The sequence below is a fragment of the Meriones unguiculatus genome, chromosome 6 (genome assembly GCF_030254825.1).
Source record: "Meriones unguiculatus strain TT.TT164.6M chromosome 6, Bangor_MerUng_6.1, whole genome shotgun sequence".
Taxonomy (NCBI): Eukaryota; Metazoa; Chordata; class Mammalia; order Rodentia; family Muridae; genus Meriones; species Meriones unguiculatus.
The window spans coordinates 128,241,977-128,262,371 of record NC_083354.1 but is presented as its reverse complement, the minus strand read 5'-3'; the positions used below and the strand labels follow the sequence as shown (position 1 = coordinate 128,262,371).

Sequence of the window (20,395 nt, the reverse complement as noted above, 5' to 3'; positions counted from 1 at the left end):
AAATGCCTGAATTTTCCCCTCTTGGAAACAATTTCAACTTTATTTTCCAACTGCTTGGAATCTCAATCATGTAGTCTAATGAGGAGCATTAAGTATCAGCTATTTTTCAACTTCTATTTCATTAACTACCTTTCCACATGTCCATCTCTGCTAGTAGTTATGAGCCTAAGATACACTGTTGCTGAGAACCCGTGGAATCAATTATGTGTCTGAACTGCCCATTAGAAAGTCTCCACCCCTGCCACTGACAACTACGCTTCAAACACCCGGAATCATTCTGGGCGTCTGCACACTTCATAATGATCTGTCCGAGTGCTGGTGTGAAATCAGTGGGGAAAAGAACAAGTGACTTTGACTTTAAGGACAACAAAAATTTTGTACCATATATACATCGTAGCAAATACTTTATATTTGAGAATCTTTACAGCTTACATTTCCATTCCATTATTACAAGTGGTGAAAAACAAGAATTGCAAGTAGCATGCAAATTATAATACAGTCTTCCCACTTCGTCAACAACATCCCCACTTTCGAGTGTTACTTCCCAATTTTTGCAGGAACTGCCTGAAAAGCTGAAACTGATTAGAAAAATTCTTTATAGTTTAAAATATCTCTTTCTCCTTTTATGAGAAGCCAAATAGCCAACCATCAAAAGTAAAAATAAATTGAATCGTCAGAGTCCATTAGTTATTGTTACTAGGTCCACTTCATTTGCAGGTGTCCAAAATATAAAATGAATAATTCTTTATCTTCAAATTCATCTGTTCTTAAAATGCTACTTAAAACTTTGGTTGTTTTCCTGTAATATAGAAGAAAGATAAATTATCAATTAGACTAGCTAAATACAGCTTTCACAAATTAGCTTATTCAACCAAATACTAATACTCTACTATCTTAAGTGCATGTTACTATAGAAACTATTAAAGTGACTGGAACCATAAACGCACTTGTGTCTCAGTGAACCTATGTAATCCATTTTTTAATATAGTGAATTTTATTCCAAGTCTCTTGTTCTCTTTCTGTAGTGCCTAGCTTTTTAAATGTTGTTAATGCATAAATTAAAAGAGATTCTATTGTATGTTTATCAAAATAAGTTTGTCAAGCTTTTATTGACAAAATAAAGTGTTAATGGATTATTTAAGCCTGAAAATAAAAAGTGGTTGTGTTTTATGTATAATTAAAATTTATATTTATTCTTACAGATCAAGAAATTATGTGTTCCCTTAGATCTTCAAACAGGTGAGAAAATTCAAGTATCTAATACATTTTTCTTCACCAAATATTCCTTTCTTAAAAGTATTATAAAAAAAAGTTGCTTTCAGATTTAATTTGAAAAAAAAAAAAAAAAAAAGGCTACTGGGCTAGTGAGATGGCGCAGTGGTAAAGGTGCCTGCCGCTAATCTTGATGGCCTGAGTTTGATCCCCAGCATCTGCATGTGAGAAGAACAAACCTTTTTTAAAGGTGTATTTGTACATATGTGTGCTCTATTTACATGTATGCCTGCATGACAGAAGAGGACATCAGATCCCATTTATAGATGGTTGTGAGCCACCAAGTGGTTGCTGGAATTGAACGCAGGACCTCTGGAAGAGCAGCTGGTGTCTTAACTGCTGAGCCATCTCTATAGTTCCCACATTCAAGTTGAAAGTGTTGTTCTACTCTGTATATTGCCAGTTTAATCTTGGACTGTAACTTACTTTGACCCCACTTTTTGCAATTGAAGATAAGGATGATGCTGTATGGCCAGGGTTAAGTCAAACAACATAAAAATACAAGTAAAGTGCCTGTTGGTCATTCTTCACTCAGTAACTTATTTCTGTCCTTTTGGTCTTACTAACCTTTGGCTTGTTTGCTTTTTTTAAACTATTTTCTTTAGGTAAAGAACAGTAATTTTAAGGGGAGACTCCGTGCACAAGTGTGCTGAGATGCGCTCCACCTCAGGCTGTGGAGTACTAGCTTCCCTTCCTATTTATGGAACTTTAAGCCTTGCAAATCCGAAAAAAAGAGAAAAGGGAGATATATTTAGTAATTTGGCATGGAAATATAAGAAGCTACATAGCAAAACAAAGATATAACAGGAATAACGTGTATAAAAAGACTAATTGAACCGAACAGAAGCCTACAACCCCCACGTCATATGTTATAAAATAAATTACAGATAGATTACAGAACCTAATTGAAAACTAAGATAGAACTTTTAGACTGCAGGATGGTATTTTCATAATCTTTTAGCAGACAAGTTTTGTTTTGTTTTGGTTTTTGTTTTTGGTTCTTTGGAGGCAGGGTTTCTTTGTGTAGCCCTAGCTGTCCTGGACTTGCTTTGTAGAGCAGGCTGGCCTCAAACTCACAGAGACACACCTGCCTCTGCCTCCCCAGTCCTGGGATTACAGGCATGTGCCACTTCACTTGGTTTAACAGAAGAGTTTTACATACAGAAAATCAAAATTATTCTCTTCTATCCTTCAGTAGAATGATTATTTTCTATTATTGATTTTATGTATACATTTAAATTTTTGTGCTTTTGCATGACCATTACCTTATAATACAGAAAGTTAAAATACTTTTAAAATAATAATAATAAAGTAGAAATATTAAAGACTAATACCTGGAATACAATTTTGCAACAAAAAATATCAGAAAACTCACTGGTTTTTGAAGTACAATGGGATGATCAGGCAGAAAGTCTGGTTTTTTTCTGCAGATGGAAACACTTGAAAGCTTCAACAAGAAATCTCTGCTGTATTTAATTCTCTCTGCAGATATTAAATTTTAAACATAATTATAAAACTATACTATTCTAGATAACTTTTTGGCTCAGTTTTTAGATGTCTCTAACTGGTCCACTCTTATTAAATGGCATCTAGTATCTGTTGAAAAGATAGGGGAAAATAGATTAAATCCTTTCACATGGAAAGGAAGCCAAATAAGAAAAAAGGAAGGAGGGGTAGTTAATACGACCTGGAGAGGACAGGAGTTCCACAAGGACCAAATATATCTGGGCACAGGGATCTTTTATGAGACTGTTTCTCCAAACAAGGACCATGTATGGATGCAACCTAGAGTCCCTGCTCAGATGTAGCCCTTGGTAGCTACGTATCCAAGTGGGTACCCTCGTAAGGGGAACAGGGACTGTTTCTGACATGAACTCAATGGCGGGCTCTTTGACACCCCTCCCCAGGGAGGAGCAGCCTTGCTATGCCACAGAGGAGGACTTTGCAGCCAGTCCTGAAGACACCTGATAAACCAGTATCAGATGTAAGGGGAGGAGGTCCTCCCCAATCAGTGGATTTGGAAAGGGAGAAGACATTCAGATCTTGTCAAAATGTAATCACAATGAGCCAATCTAATCTCAGTCCATACTGAAATTTTAAAACAATCAAACTTATTTTAAAAAACATTTATGCGTAGTGTATATCAAGATACATGCTAGGTCAAATGTTCTCAACCTGTGGGTCGCGACCCCTTTGGTGGTCAAACAACCTTCTATGGAGATGCATATCAGATATTTACATTACAAATTAATTTCATAATACTAGAAAAATTACAGTTATGAAACAGCAACAAAATAATTTTATGGTTGGAGGTCACCACATGAGGAACTATATTAAAGGGTCTCAGCTTTAGGAAGGTTGAAAATCACTATGCTAAGTGATGGTAAAGAGATCCAAGACAGGGTCCTTATTTTCTAGCCAACCAACTATTCAAGTATCTGCTAATTTTTCATGAGAAATCATTCAGGAACTACCATGCTGAAGACAATGGCCACAATATTCTAAAAGGACCAGAAGAAAAGAAATGACAAACTCGTCATCAGTGGGGAAAAAAAATCCTACAGAAAGCCTATTGACACTCTCTAATAAAGGAAAACTAAAAGAATTCACCATGAGGCCTGATCAGCAAGAAATGTTAAAAGGTCATTCAATTTGAAGGGAAATGCTCCTAGATGCAAACTTTTCTCTTCAAAACAGAAGGTCAAATGAAATTGTAACAGTTGACCAAGTGTAGCAGACCCCTGCTGTTTCCTGTAAATTGTATTAAAATATGTGTCACTGCTAAAAGACTATTGTGGGCTGGTGTGTTTCTAAGGTACAGATATATAGAATGCCCTGCATGTATGCCCAGGAATGCACCATCACCATAAGCTTGAAATAGTACAATACTGAAAATAAGTACATAGTTCGGATGTTATAATTCCTAGTAACCACAAATTCATTCAATAAATAAAAATGAAATAAACACAAAACATCAAAAAGCAGGTAAGAAAAAGAAAATAAAACAAAAATCATCTATTATCAACAGAAACAAGATATATTCATAAGATTCAATAATAAGGAATTTGGAATTAAAATGAATAATTCAAATATAGCACTTAAACTTGTAGACTGGTGCTGGAGAGATGGCTCAAAAAGCCTTGATACTCCTGCAGAGGACTTGGACTCAATTCTCAGAACCGACCTGGTGGCCCACAAATGTCTGTGATTCCAGTTCCATGGGAGCTGACATCCTCTTCTTGCCCCCCCCCCCCCAGCATCAGGGACACATTTGGTGCACATACATATATACTCAGGCAAAAAATCCAAACACATAAAATTAAAGTACATAAATCTTTCTCAGATGTGTAGAATATGGCTGAAACGTAGCTTCAGTGGGAACAAATTCATATTACATCAAAGGTTTTGAGCAACCCTGTTGCTGAAGACATCACATCTGTGAGTCAAAGAACATGGAGAAATCAAGTTAATACTGACCTGGGAGCTTCCCCCTCCTGGCCAGGTTTCCTAGTGCGAGAAGGTACTATGAACACTAGCGGAGGATAAAAATAAGCATCAATTTTGCCTTGCTCATCCCAAGCCCTGGAAGCTACAGTAGTGACTGGGCTGGCAAGATATGTCCACTGTGGTGATAGTGCCATGCACATATCGGGAGTCATTAATAGCTTTAAGATTGGATGTAAGGCCTGTTCCACAAGATAAAACACACCTGGCACCATTAACAGGCCAAGGACCTATAGTTAGATGAGTTATGAGCCATAAGGAAGAAGTTACTACTTAAAACATTTTTGAAGGATAATTACAATAGACATGCTGATAGCGGAAAGGCTTTGACACTAGACAAAGGTAACAGAACTACTGGTGATGACGAAATGCTAGGAGGTGGAGAAATAGTCTTCCCAGAAAAGAACAAAACGATTTGTTACCCAATTCCAAGTGACCATCCCTAAAAGTTAGTACTTTTGTTCTAAGTGAGCATAGTATTAAACTAACTGCTAATGACTTAGATTAATTCATTTCTCAAGCCTCAACAGAGAAGCTTTTTATTTACAGCAAATTATGATGAACACAGAGACTTACAACTGGCCATGATGTGAGAGTCATAGACTGCAGAATGGTCATCCCTAAGTGAAAGAGACATATTCTATCCCTCTTCCAAAGGCTCGGAGAGAACTGAAGAAGAGGTAGCAGAAAGAGTGTAAAAGCCAGAGGCCGTTGATGACTATAAGAAGGGTATCTCTGGACACAGAAGGGCAGAAGGGCTGATAGGAACTCACGATGGTTATGACAGCATGCACAAGGCCTATATGCAAGCTCAAGCAGTACTAATCCCAGCACGGAGAGTGGAACTGGACAGGAAGCCCCTTTTCTAGCTGAAGAGCTCTTGGCAGTTGTTAGCTGCTGGGAGAGGAAGAATCAGTGTTCTCAAAGAACACAGCTACTGATAGGTTGACCACAGTCCAGTCCAGACCACAAGAACATTTAGGTAGCAGAAATTTGTCTTTGTGCGTTTTTAAAAGTAAAAAGACACAAAATTGGATTGGGGGGAAGAATCTGAAGGGAATTTGGAGAGGAAGGTGAGCATGATCAAAGCACATTGTTCAAGATTCTCAACTACTAAAACATATGTATATTAAGAAATGTTTTGTTCTGTTTCTGTGTTCTTATAAGTATACCTTATTTAGGTAATAAAGAAAGAAATTGAGTTTAGAATTCTGGTGACTGTAAAATCCAAATACCATGGCATCTGGGAAGGAAGGAACCTTTGATTTCATCTTAACATGAAAGGTGGCATCTTAGCCTATGAGCACAAACTGTTAGAGAGACTGACACAGATCCATTTTAAAGACTTGGTCTCCACTCTAAACATTATAATTGGAATTGAGCCTCGACAAGAGGTTTGTTGTAGACAAATCACACATGAACCATACAAATAAGAAAATAAACATATACAAGTCATGACCTAATAAGCTATACTAAAATATTGTGTGGGAAGGACAGATAGCAAACTAAACCCAAAGAAAGAAAAGAGAAATCTACAACCACTAAAGAACAACATAATTAAAAACACAGCTAGTTCTTTGAAGAATAAAAACAAAATTTACTAGTATCTAAGTAGATTAATCAATAAAACAAGACTGCAAATGACCAGTGTCTGGAAGAATAGTAGAGATCTCATCAGAGACCCTACAGATAATATAAAGTAAGAATAGGATGGGCAGCTTTCTACCAACATTCAGCATGGTTAAAATGCCTATATGCTTATCTAGATAAGGGTTTTTAACTTTCTTTGATGTGTCCATTTGAAAATTAGATACTATTAGAATTACTACATCTAAATTAATAATGATGAACGCCAAGAGCTGTCAAGCAACTAGATTTCACAAAAACATCTAGCTACAAGGGCACTACAGGAAAACAGGATGATGAAATTATGCATTTACCTATTCTATGGCATGTCAATCCAACTTCTACCCCAGAGAAATTTTTAAAAAACCCAATAACTTCTTTTGTATGAACAATCAATATTAACAATAATCAAAAGTTATACTGTTAAAGAATAAATAAAATGTATAGCCATACGGTAGAATTCCTATCAACCTCTTTTCAAGGAAAAAAAAAAAACAATAATAGAGACAGATAGCAATTTGTATTAGCTGCCTGAAGTTGAGTGTGGGAATGAGTGTGTAACAAATGAGTTTGTTTTGTGAGGGAAGTATAGTAATGCTTACAAAATTCTGCAATTTAGCAAGACAACAAGTCACACACAACGAATAAATATATTTGAGACAAAAGGATTTTAAATTTGAAGAACAAGCTGGGGAGGTTGAGACTAGACAGCTGATGCTGTTAGCTGTGCTGTGGAAAAGCAGTTACCAGAAAGTTTTCTATGATGGGAATGGCCAGTGGCTGAGAACTAAAGATTAGTAACTGCAGACTGTGCTGCCACAGGGTGAAGAAGAACAAGAAAAGCTCTTAACAAGTCAGCGTTGGGGTGTTCAGAAGGTAAAGAATGACTAAAGAAACATAAAAAAAATAAATAAAAAAAAAATAAAAACTAGGGAGTCAGTGTTATAAACAAAAGACTAAAATAGGAGCTTCAGAAAAGGATCAAAACGGATCTGGTCCCTGATCTCTGAAGCTGGTTATACCAGAAAGTCATTTTATCTAGATCAGGAGCCAAAAGAGCCTGTAGTTATAGTTTGGGCAGTGTGAAGCTACTCAAACTGGAGTCCAATCTAAAATTAAACTTGAGGGGCAAGTGTGGGAGCCAAATGGGGACCAGAGTTGGGAGCTGAGAGAATACAGGTAGGAGCAGGCAGTGACCAAAATGCCAGAAGATCAGAGGCATCAAAACTTTTGCCACTGACTTGATATCCTTAGGAGTCCTTCGATCCTTTTTGCCTGTTGGTCTGGTCACTCCTCAATAGAAAAGCTTCTTCTTGAAGTAGATGGGAATAAACACAGACATACAACAGGACAGTATGTAGAGAGTGAGACCCCAGAGCACTCAGTCCTAAATGAATGTCTTCATTAAACCCCTCATGCCAGATGCTGAGATCTGTATGGAAGAGGAAGTAGAAATACAATATGAACCAGAGGTGGAGACTAACTCTAAGAAAACGGCATCCTCCAGTCACTACAGGACTGACACATGTATGAGCTCAGAGACTGTGGTACCACGCACAAGTGTTACAGAGCTTCAAGCCAGATGGGATCCTAGCACTGAAAGGAAGAAATGGCTACAGGCCCACAGGCCTAACTCAGAGCTATTTGCATCTGTTGGTAAAGGGAACATCAGTTTTCTCCACCAGTGTAGCAACCCATACTTCAGGGCAAGCCCCACATACAACAGTAGTTGTGTAACACAAAATAAACTCCTTGTTTGATTTTTGTTTTTAGTAGAAAAAAAAAAGGATCAAAAAGAAAAATAGAATAGAGAAAAAAAAAAAAACTACCAAAGAAATGCACAAAAAGATTCTTCATTAGAAGACCCTAAGTCTTCATCCTGTGAAAGTTCATCTTTTGTTTCTATAGACTTGTTTTTTCTGGTTGTTTCATGTGAATGAGAAGTTAAAATAGCTCAAATTTTGTGTCTACCTTATTAAAAGCATGCATATTTGAGTTCTCGTCTTTAACTGAAATTTTCTATCTAGCCAGACTATCAATCAAATGTGAAAGTAGAATAAAACCATCTTCAACTGCACTCAGAGCAGTCACCTAGTCACCACCCTTCCTCCTAGGTTTTCTGAAGAATGTGCTGAGCAAAAAGAGGTGGTGAATGAAAAGATGACAATGTGACAATCAAGGGGACACTTGAGTGACATCATGAAAAAGAGCCAAGTTGGGAACTTCAAAGTTCTTCCCTGTTAGGGGGAGCAGTAAGCTGGCAAACACTGGAAGAATCAACATTCTCTGAACTCTGGAATTTCATTAAATGCTTGATTTGTTTGAGAAACATTCCCAGGACAAGAGCGAACAGCTAGAATAAACACCATGTGTTTCTTGTTTGTTTTTCTTTCTTTTTTTTTTTTTTTTTTTTTTCCAGACAAGGCTCTTTGTCTAGCCCTGGCTGTCCTGGAACTCTCTCTGTAAACCAAGCTGGCTCTGAACTCAGAGATCTACCTACCTCTGCCTCCCAAGTGCTGGGATTAAAGGTGTGTACCACCATGCCTGACTACAAGTGCATAGTATTTCAAAGTGGTAATATTCCTTCCAAATGTTCTATAGATTCAATGTCATCACTAACAAGATTTTAATGGCTTCTATGATATAAATGAAAAATCTGTTCCTAAAAAGTACATGGAATTTCAATGAGCCCCAAATAGCCTTAAAAAAATATTCAAGAGTTTATAATTCCAAATATCAAAACTTAATCCAAAGCTACAATACTCAAAGAGTATGATACCAGCATAAGGTAAAAATACAGGATAAAGGATTAGAACTGAGAGTTCATAGATAAACATCAATGTCCACATTGCCTGATTCCCCATAAAGGTTCCAAGGTCATTCAGTGTGGAGGGAATTTTTTTTTTTTAATACTGAATAGCTACAGGAAAAAAAGATGAAGCTGAACGCAATCTCATAGTATATTCATAAATTAACTAAAAATAGATCAAAGGCCCAAAAGTACAAAACTCTAAAGAAAACAAGAACAAATAGTCATAAAAGCTGACACTTATTTTTTTTACATCTAATCCTAAAATACAGCAATAAAAGAAAAATGATCAAGTTAGAGATCATCTAATTAAAATGCTGGGCACTGAAGGAAGAAGTGAAAAAGTATGTTCCAGCACAGGGAAAACACTTGAAACCATCTATCTGGAATCTAATAAGAGTTAGCACTCAAAATAAAAGGAGAGAGAGAAGTGGGGGAGGGGAAAGAGCATATATACATATATATATGTACATAAAAAATGAATCAATAAAAAACAAGCTAATAAAAAATGTGATTAAATGTACAAATAGCTTCCCATCTCATTGGAACCATTATTATTTTCTGGTGTCTTCTTTAGAGCAGAAAATCGTAATTATTAACACCAAGAAATTAACCTAAAATATGATAAAAGCCTTATTATGGATATGTAGGCAAATAACAACGAGAGTTAACCTTGTATGAATACTGAGGGTACTCTGATTTAAATTGAGAATTTTGTACCTTTTTTAACTGGAGACTGGTGTTGCTGTTGCTCATTAAGACCTTGAGAAAAGGCTTGCATTCCATTCGTCTTACACTGTTGAATAAGAAAATATACTTTTAAACTTGGGTTCAAGAGGCTTACATACTTTTTTTTAACCATCCAGGGATATTTCTCTAAGGCCTGAGATATTAGTCAAGGAATACGTGGAGCCGACTAATAGGCCCGAGTATAAGCTTGCTTTTTAAAGCGAATGTCAGAAAGCTGGTACCCTGCTGCACACGCACAGCCCCAGCACCTGGGTGGGAGGGTTGTAAATTCAAGGTCAACTTGGGCTACAGAGGAAAACAGTTTCCAGTCAATCTCAGGTCATACCTACCCCTGAGCTGCTGAACAGGCGAACCCCAGAGTTACCCCAAACAACATAGTTACTGCCATTGTGCTTGGTTACCCAGCACAACGAGATGGGAAGACCCTAATTCTGAAGCCACCCACTTGGTTGTAGGACACAAAGACACCAAACTGGAAATGACCTGAAAACTTCCCCCCGACTGGCTAGCTTTTGATAAAGCCTAAAGATGCTATACAGGCCACTGTGGGGCAAATCATCAATGGTTTTACTCATTGATAAACCTTGTATGCTATATAATAGTGACTTGCCAGTCAAGACATAACCAGTAGAGAAATAGTGGCACGCATGTTACACAGTTAACTAACCACATTCTGACGGGCATGGGGGAGAAGTCAGTTCAGAGACTCATAACTAGTCAAAGAGAACGTTGACTTCTAGGCCTAAATATAACAGCAGTATTTCCCGCTCTCCACACTCAGGCAATATCTCAAGAGAGACTGAACGGATACAAGAGGCAGTGGATGGGAAGGGGTGCTGTAAAATGCTTTCTCCCAGATATAGCATGGCCACTGTACACATGAACACAGAGAAGCTGTGGTTCTCTGCTGGGCACGCAGATTGTGCCTTCAACCTTCTAGCATGGGTGGCTCAGGGGTGTCATTGGCCAGACGGGGACTATTGGCAATTAATGGGAGCTGGAAGAGGAGTCATTTTCTTTCAGAGGTGTAGCCACTGGTAAGGCATCTGTGACCCAGTAAGCAAACCCATGCCCCACACATGCAAACAATAGCTAACCTCAGTGAGTTATAAAACACACACACAGTGCACAAATAAACGCAGTATATTTCTCTAAAATTTTAATAGATGATCATTAACTATGAATTAACTACTTCAAAGCAAGACCTAATATCAAACTCAAAGATAAAATTAACATCATGCTTATTCTTATTAAAATAATCATTATCTAAAATGTTTCATACATGTAAAAAGCATACTTAACTAAAAGTTTTGCAAAATGAGTACATGTTATGTGACTTACCTGTCATAATCATACAATGGCAAGCATGATCATCATGTTTGCAGTTAAAATAAAGACCAGATGAGTTTGGTGACTAAGGCAAAATGCCAGATGAGAGACAGCTGAAGTAGGCTTTGATTCCTGGTGCTATGATACGCAGCTGTGAAGGCTGTGCACCGAAAAGCATGGCCTTCACCCCACTGATGCTGACATTTAACAAACAAAATAGAACGAGCTTGCAGATCTCTATAATAGTCTTTGCTTTTTTCTAACTTTACAGAGATGCTGAGCAGATTAGCACATCCCGATGTGCACCTCAGCACCTAGGAGACACAGGTACCCATGCACTCCATAGGCAAGCACCTCAGCGGACAGCAGGCTGAGGGGAGAACAGTGCTCAACGCAGGAGTTCTCTTCCTGCTTTGTTTTTTATCACAGAGAACCTTTCAAACTTGAAATTCAATTGAAATTCAAAATTCAAATTTTCACTTGAAAAACTGAAAATACAATGAATAGTCATTGTGACACTTATTATACAACTGAAACAACTGACTATCAAAAGAAATTGGACCAAAAAGGTATGTTCGTGTAAGCTAAAGTGTTTTTCCCCATCTGCAGCACAGAACTGCTCTATTTCTTAAATAGTTGCCTAGCATTCAGGTTATGTTCATGTTTGGGCGCCACAGCTTGTTTCTGGACATATCTTCATGAGAACAGCTACTTAGATTACTAGGAAATATACCACCAGGGAAGGGATGTCAACTAGAAGAAAATTGCACTAAGTATCACTCCACTATTTAATTTTTAACATGAATATTAATGTGAAAGAAAATTGAAAAACAAAGCAGTTACGATTATTCGTGATAGAAAAAGTTCAAGATATACTTATGGAAAATTAATAACCAGAATAGTTACCTCTGGGGAGGGTAGAAAAAAAAGGGAATCAATTTTAGAAAGATACACAAGGTGTTTTGAATTGTCAGAATTTGTTTTTAAATTTTTAAAACAAATATAGGAAAACATTCACATTTTTAAATGCTGCATGAGAGGTAGATGGGTAGCATGTAATCCTTAACATATGTACGAAATATATTTTAACATTTAAGAAATACAATGCACTTAACATAAGATCTTGCATGTAGCCACTTAATATTATTTTACTGTAAAGTGTGTATACATATTACACACACACATGCACACACACACACTGGATAAACATATACTGTGTCTCTCTGCTGCTCCCTGGCCCAATCTGTTATAATTTCTAAGAACTTACTCTGCCAACTCCACTTTGTAAGCACTGAGTGTTGCATGGATATTCATTCTGAAAGTTGAAAGGGAACACTGGTCCTGTTAGAAGAGAGAAACTATTTTAAATATTCACGTGCTCAACAAATGACATACCTAAGAAACATGTCTAATAACATGTCTATAATCTAAACTGTCTAAGAAACATGCATGTTTATAACATCTTCAGCATTGTTAAAAAATTTTATGATGGTTCATTATTCAACAAGTATTTATTCAACCCTCTGACATCCAGCTTTTTAGGTGTGGGTAATCAAGCATGAGAAGGATTTGCAGTCTGAAAACCAAGCTCATAAGTAATGACAGGTTATCGCTAAGCTGCCCAATCAGACTTGAATTGTCTCTGTGCCCCAAATAAGCCTTGACAGTGCAATCTTACTGCCTTCACTCTTCAGGCAGTCGGATTACCGGCCCGAGCCATTAAGCCAGGCTTTCCCCTAAGTCGTTGTTGCTCGTTAGCCTCCTGGAATCAGAAGCATAACTGTTCAAGCACACCCTGGGTCCCTGCTGGCATTACACATACAGCATAACACCTCTAGACCTTGCTTGCTGTTAAATTTGTTGTTTGTGCTTCATGTGTTTACAAGACAAATTCTACAATGTGACTGCCATGCACTGACAGTAACCACACGGTACACATAATTTATAGGTGAGGGTATCTCTCTGACCAGAGACCAGCGAACTGTACAATGAGACCTGAAAGTAAAACAAAACCAAACAAACAAAAACCACAGAGCTACTCCTTTCAGGAAAAGGGCTTATTCTCCCGTCCCTGGCTTGTCTGTAAGACTTAGGATGTGTCTGTAAGACCAGTCAGTAGACACTAATAAGCTCTTTATCTTGACATAGCATTTGTGAACTCTTCAAACAGAAGGGATGATTAATTTTTATTACTTCTTTTAAAATTCACAACGAATATTTACTTCATAATAATTTAGCCATTCAAATACCAATTAGCCATTAATAAATTAATACTTAAAGAATTAAATACTCCATTACTCACCTGGAGGAGAAGAGAGATGACGAACAGGTCTTGCAGGTTGAAGCGGTTTGCCAATCAATTTTTTGGTTTCCATTGTCATAAAGACCTTGAGGTTCCATACTTTAATAGGGAAAAACACATTTTTATCTTTTAGACATTTCCATCTTTTATCTTTTTACCTTTTATATATGCAAACAACTACAATACTCTTTTGAAAACAGTGGAAACAGAGATGAAACTCATTTAAAATATTCAACAAGATTTCTATACTGACTTCACCACAGTTACACAATCTCTTTTTAAGTTTTCTTTGTCCAGTTTATGTAACTCAGTTCTTTTGTATTGTTTCCTGCCTGTTTCCTGCCTCTTCTACTTTATCTGATACCTCTTCTGCTCTTCAGTTACAAATTTCAGGATGATTAAATCTAGCTTTGGTCCTCCTAGCTAAACTCACCAATGTTTATGTTTATGGCTACACATGGAAATATGATGTAATGTACACCTTTAGCCTTTATGTCTTAAGCTCTAGCCCAACTTTTCTCATTGTCCACTGCTATTCCCACTTCTACATTATCACTGGGATGTGAATTAAACATCTCCAGAATGAAATTAAGTGCTGTGGTATCAAAAATCTTCATCCTGGATTCCTTCAAGTCATCACCTTAAACACCTCTTTACTAAACATCTCTTCAATTTGATGGTTTAAGTCATTCTGATTCCTATCCATTTTTCTGCCAAAATACATCTCACATATTGTCATCAGTTCTACAACTACCCTCTGACCACCATTTAAATAGATTTAAATGCTACCCACATGTGACCTTGTGACACCACGACTCTGTCCACCTTGTGACATTTAGAGCTGTACTATAATCTTATTTTTCTTCCATACTAGACAAAGTGAAAAAGAGGTTTATCTTTAAGAAACCACTTATTTGCCCAATATTCACTGGAAAATACAAAATATAGATAAAATACATTCTTTGAACAACTAGATAAATATTTCCATCTTTTGAACTGTGATCCCTTTATATAGACTTAAGCTTTAAGAACCTGAATATGTGACTAGTGGTACAGGTGTGAAGGCCTGTAATCACTACTACTTAGATGATGAAACAGAAGTACAAGGCTCACCTAAGCAGCTTAAGATCCTGGTTGAAAAATAAAAAATTTAAAAATATCTTAGAATATATCTCAAGGGTAGAATTCTTTCCTACCATGTGCAAGGATCTAAGTTAATCACCAGGACTAACACACACACACACACACACACACACACACACACACACACACACACAAACACACACACACACCAAAAAAAAAAAAAAACTGCCCACCAGTTCAAAATCACCTGTACTAATAATAACCAAGACAGGTTCTATTCATGGCATGCATAATAAAGCACCATGTTCATATTATTATTATAAACAACTCTGTAACTGAGGCATTGTAATCTGCCATTCAGGAAGCTGAGGCACAAAGATTCACACTAGACGCTACGCCGGGCCACCTAGTTAAATTCAAAGCCATCCTGGGTTACCTGGCCTATGCCCCAGAATGAACCACTTTTATGCAAGCATGCCTGGATTCAGAGCATGCCTCCAACACCTAGCCATGTAACAGCAGATAATAACCACTTTACTTACTAGGAGTGATATAAATATTAAACACTAAAACTTACACACATAACTTAAAGACTTCTGTTACATAATTCAGTAAGAGTTACCGTGTCGTTCTTGTTGTATAGTTAAGGTATAGAGAAATAATGTAATTATCCAAGACCAGTGAGTAATGCCTGGGCTTTATCCATGCTGGGACAACACTCTCGGGCTGTCACTCTCAGCTGTGGGTTGCGAACCCTGTGGTAGTCAAATGAGCCTTTCACAGGAGTCGCGTGTCATAGACCCTGCAAATCAGGCACTTACAATTCCTACCAGCAGCAAGATTACAGTTATGAAGCAGCAACAAAAAGAATCTTATCGTTGGTGGTCACCACACCCATAAATGAGGGTTAGGGGTCACGGCATTAGGAAGGTTGAGAACCAGCGCTCTCGAGTGCAGCCGCTGCCTCGGCCTTCTTTCCAGCCACACTTAGGGTAAATCACCAATTTCTTGATAAGAAACCCTTTCAACATTGCCCCCAACAGTTCTGCAGCCTCTTCCAAAACTCTACATAGTACATACACTGCAGCCACCTATTAACCAACGTTGAAATGTATTCTTTCAGGTTTTCATTCATAATTCAGCTTCCTCCCTCCAGCTCCCTCTCCACTCCCAATCCGCACCAACTACCAAAGGCCCGTTCTCCCTTCAGGAATGCATCTGACGTGGGCCACCCTCCCCGGAGTGCGGGTATCCACGCCATTGTTGGATAAACATCATTCTGCTTCACCGTGGACAGAAATCCAACTGTGTCTCTAGACTCCTCACACTCCTTGCTACCCTTGTTCCAAATGGCTATTCATTGTTCAACACCAAAGTCAGGGTCCTGCTACTTCCTTACAGAAGATCCCTAGTCTTAATATATAGCTTAAAGCAAAGCAAGTTGCTTTAAACTTGTCTATGTTCTGATATGTAGCCAAAATAATTCCACTTTTCTTACCTTCCTTCTCCATTGGTTCCCACTGTACTCTGTCTATTCCTTTCACTAAGATATCGCATGTAAATATATTATGTGCTTATTTGAGTATACCATTAATTGGCTGGAGCCACAACAACTGGATTATCTTTTCATCCTATTATCTACAACATAGTTTTACTAAGAAAACCAAATAAGTTTGAGTCCCTTCTCATTGTCACTATATCTCTGTGGTACACAGCTTCCTAAATTCTGGGTGTTCATCAAAATAAGACAAAAGTTAGACCTTGCTTAGCTTTATATTGGTCATTTAAAAAGAGTTATCATTTTAAATTGTATGCACTATTTACATTTCTTCAAGTATAAGGTATGATTACTAACTATTTTGTTTGGAGATGCTTTCTCTTATTTAGAAGTCCAATATTATAATAACAAATATAATCACTCTAAGTTTGCCATGCTGACTAATCAAAGAGTTACTTTTTCCTGAAATGTGAGGATAAGCCAGTCGGCACACTTGTCAATGCCTATCTTGCTTTCTTACATTTCTCTTAAGTAGTGCTTTTTTAACATGACAATTAGCCTTTCAAACCAGTGGTTCACAAGCTTCCTAGTGCTGTGACCCTTTAATACAGTTCTTCATGTTGTGGTGACTCCCACATAAAATTATTTTTTGCTGCTTCATAACTGTAATCTTGCTATGTTATGAATTGTAATGTAAATATTTTTTGAGAGAGAGATTTGCCAAAGAGGTCACAATCCACTTAGTTGAGAACTGCTATAAATCTAAATAAATCAACTATTTGTTCATAACACAATACTGATATAACAGGAAGCAAAACAAATCCCTCAAATATATATTAGCTATTTCCTTATGGAATATTTAAAATAAGGGTTTGTTAACTATAATACACGTTTCTTTGCTTGATGTCCATCCTAGCAGTTCTGATGAGGACTCATAACACCACACAGTAACTTTCCACCCTGTTCCCATATGAAATTAGTGAATCGGAGTACAAAAGAATAGAAAGACCTTGGCACACAGTTCCTTGTTTTCCATTGCTCAGCTGAAACTGAGCTGTAGACTGTGAAGTCTCTTCCAGCTGCTGAGCAAGGCAAATCCATGGTATTCGAATGGGGGGGGGGGGGGCCAAGGGTTGGGGAGTTACAGATTTGCAAAACATTCAACACAACAAGAAAGCCTTTCAGTGCCACCTACCTTTCAGTTGGCAATACCAGAGCGAACACCGAGGGATCCCATATACACACTCACATCAGTAAGTTAGAAAACAGGCTTCCACACAGACTTGTTAATTTATTTTAAAATTAAACTCTGCTTGCACAGACACACTGACATTAGAGGGAATGAGTTACAAATCACAATGCTAACAGTGTTACAAATCACGTGTCATCATTAATCACAATGCACAGTACACACTATCATCATCTTATTAATTAAAGGCTATATTTACAAGATTATCACCATATCAAACTGAGCTACAGGAGGCTGATCAAGAGAAGAGTCCACAAACCACAATTCAAATCTCCATTTGGTTTAACAGAGGCTTAGCTGAACTACATCAATGTATAAAATAACTTCAGATTTTAATGCCTGTTTCATCCAGGAGCTTAAACGTTTTCTTAATGCTGCCAATGCTACAAGTGGACATTTAGCTCATCAACTTTTAGAAAGGACAATAGTTGCAAAAGAAACAGGGTCTCACCGATAGTGCAATGTAGCAAGAGGCAGCCTCATAAGAAAGGTGTCTTTTAAAATGCAAATATAGTCTGTGACCTAGTTTGTTTTATTTTTAGGGGCATTTGGCATAATAGCTCAAAATATTCAAAATATATTCTTCAAAATGACAGATAAATACAGTTTCTCTCAAGTTTGGAGATGTAATCTTGAATGACAAGTGGCTTACGGGTGATAGCAGTGGGCTGCCAACAGGGCTAACAGCCACGAGCCTTGTAGCAGCTACTCCACTAGTTAGACCCCAGGTTCCTTTTCTATTTGACAGAAGTTGTTTTCATTAATTCTGAAAGTACAAATTAACTAGAATTCTCTAAACTATAGTAGAATAAACTGATAAATTTGGATGCAATTGCGTATAAAATATTTAAATTAGTATCATCATTTTTAGATGGTACTACATTCTAAATACCTTATAATCATTACTTCAACACTGAGCTATACACTAACTGTTGAAAGTGATTAGTCCCACTTTACAGAATAGACAGATGAAATTAGGAGATCCAAATCTACATGGCTAGTTAGCCAAGAATTGAGGGTTTGACTACAAAATTCATCCCTCTCTAAAGTTGCATATTTGTTCAGACATCTGACTGCACTGTTAAATGCAAGCATGTTATGTGTTGATAAAAAATTAACTAGGAGAAGGCATGTTTATATATGAAGCCTCGGTGAATAATTTGTCTACGCTAACACTTTCCATTGCCACTTACATTTGTCTTGGAATATTAAATTATGACACGTTTCCTTCAAAATACTTCAGAGTTTAAGAAATGTAGGGCCGGGCTTGCGGCGTAGGAGGCACATAGGCCTGGATTTGATCCCCAGCACTGCGTAAAACCTGGCATGATGGCTCACACCTATAATCAGCGCGCTTGAAATCAGGAATTCAGACTCTCAGCTTCAGGGTGAGTTAGAGGCCAGCCCGGGGCTAGATAAACTGGATACTAAAATTAAAATCTCCCTTTTAAGTTCTAGGCGTCTTGGAGGCTAAGGACGTAACTCGGGGCTAAAGCACTTCCGTACGAAGTGTGAGGTCCTGGATTCTACTCCCAGCACCACCAAAATAAATATACAGTTCTAGTACAATTAAAAGACGAGCTCACTTTTATTTACCTTCCGTATATTTCCCATTTGAAAACTCGTTGAGATTTAAAATCAGTCTCCTGCTCCAAACTTCTACACTTCAAAGTACTCCTTAAAACCAAAAAACTCCTTAAAGCCACTTGTTAAAAAACAAAAAAACAAAACAAAACAAACAAACAAACAAAAAAAAAAAACCTGCCCTGATAAAATAGCCAAAAAGTAATAAAACACAGATGAACCGGAGACAGAATCCATTCTTAAGTAGTAAAAAAATATATATATTATTTCATACATCTAACTGGCCCTATTGGGTCTTCTAAAAGCCTACCCAACAGCTCTACTGGTAGCATCACATCTGTCACCCCTTCTCTAAAGACACGGGGAGGTGGGCTCAGGGAGGGGACCGGTTTGCTTTGCTTTGCTTTGGCTTGAGCATCTTCCAGCAAGAGACTCAACTTAGGGACTCGCCGAAAGCAGCCGTCCAAGGGGCAACAGGTGTGTGCGCCGCGGGTCCGGGCCGGCCCCCTCGCTGCCACCTGCGGGCGCGGAGCAGCGGGAGGCGGCGGGGTCCCCGCCCCCGCGCCCCGGGCCCGCTCCCCCGCCGTGCCCGCTGCCCACCCGGCGCCCGGGCTGTGGGGCGGCCTCCCCTCACCTACCGCCTCAAGACCCGGGAGGGTTTCCGGCGCGGCGTCGCGGCGCTCAGCCCAGACACGGCGGCCGAGCGCCCGGCTGCCGTCGGGGAACGGCTCCCGCCGCGCGTCGCCTCGCGCCCTGGGTCTCGGCGGCCGCGGGCTGGGGGCGGGGCGCGGGCCCGGGCGGGCGGGGCCCCGGGGTCGGGACCGTTAAACCGGCGGCGCGCGCGTCCGGGGCAGGGCCTGGGGGGCGAGCGGCGCGTGCGCGGGCGGGACGCTCCTGGACGGGGCGCGCTCGCGGGTACCGCCGTGTGCGGGGCGCGGGGCTCTGCGCCGGCCGTGCGCGCTGCTGGGAGCCAGGGGTGGATCCGGCCCGCCTCTGTGAGCGAGGCCGCCTCTGTGAGCAAAGCCGCCTCCGTGGGGAAGGCGAGTTCTCGGAAGGAGGCCGCCTCTGTGAGGGAGGCTGGGGCCGAGGAAAGCCACGTCTGTGACCCAAGCTCGGAGCGGGGGCCCAGACCGCCTCCCCTCCCCACCCCCCGTTTCAGTTTAAAGGGGCTGGACAGCAGCTCCGCCTTGTGTGTGCTGTGGGATTCCAGCCGTCCGCCAGGATGGTGCTGGAGAAGCGGTGTACATTTTTCACGTATTAGTTACACATTTTCACTGTATCGGTTACTGTTGTGACCAAGAAAGGAAGAAAGAGAAAGAAAGAAAAAGAAACAAACCAAGGGGGCGCTCTATTTTGGCTCACAGTTTAAGGGTGTAGTGTATAATGAAG

At 39.1% G+C, this 20,395-nt stretch overlaps 1 protein-coding gene across 2 annotated transcripts; it reads right to left on the bottom strand.

The window, feature by feature from the left end:
- Window positions 1–387: 387 nt before the first annotated feature.
- On the bottom strand, window positions 388–19,799 carry C6H8orf88 (chromosome 6 C8orf88 homolog). 2 transcript variants are annotated; one of them, XM_021652368.2, is made up of 6 exons: window positions 19,645–19,799; window positions 13,593–13,691; window positions 12,558–12,631; window positions 9,932–10,007; window positions 2,648–2,754; window positions 388–799 (listed from the first exon to the last, which is right to left on the bottom strand). In XM_021652368.2, exons 2-6 carry the CDS (start codon window positions 13,669–13,671, stop codon window positions 776–778), a joined length of 360 nt encoding a protein of 119 aa, XP_021508043.1. In that variant the 5' UTR covers window positions 13,672–13,691; window positions 19,645–19,799; the 3' UTR covers window positions 388–775. The 2 variants fall into 2 exon arrangements, with proteins under 2 accessions (XP_021508043.1, XP_060242006.1); XM_060386023.1 differs by lacking the exon at window positions 19,645–19,799 and having other exon boundaries at window positions 13,593–13,693.
- Window positions 19,800–20,395: the final 596 nt, after the last annotated feature.

Coding starts and splice junctions, on each gene's coding strand:
- C6H8orf88 (XM_021652368.2), bottom strand. CDS start 13,671: ATGACAATGGAAACCAAAAAATTGATTGGCAAACCGCTTCAACCTGCA. Junction 12,632..13,592: donor TCATCTCTCTTCTCCTCCAG/GTGAGTAATGGA, acceptor CTCTTCTAACAG/GACCAGTGTTCCCTTTCAAC. Junction 2,755..9,931: donor CCAGTCTCCAGTTAAAAAAG/GTACAAAATTCT, acceptor TAATATCTGCAG/AGAGAATTAAATACAGCAGA.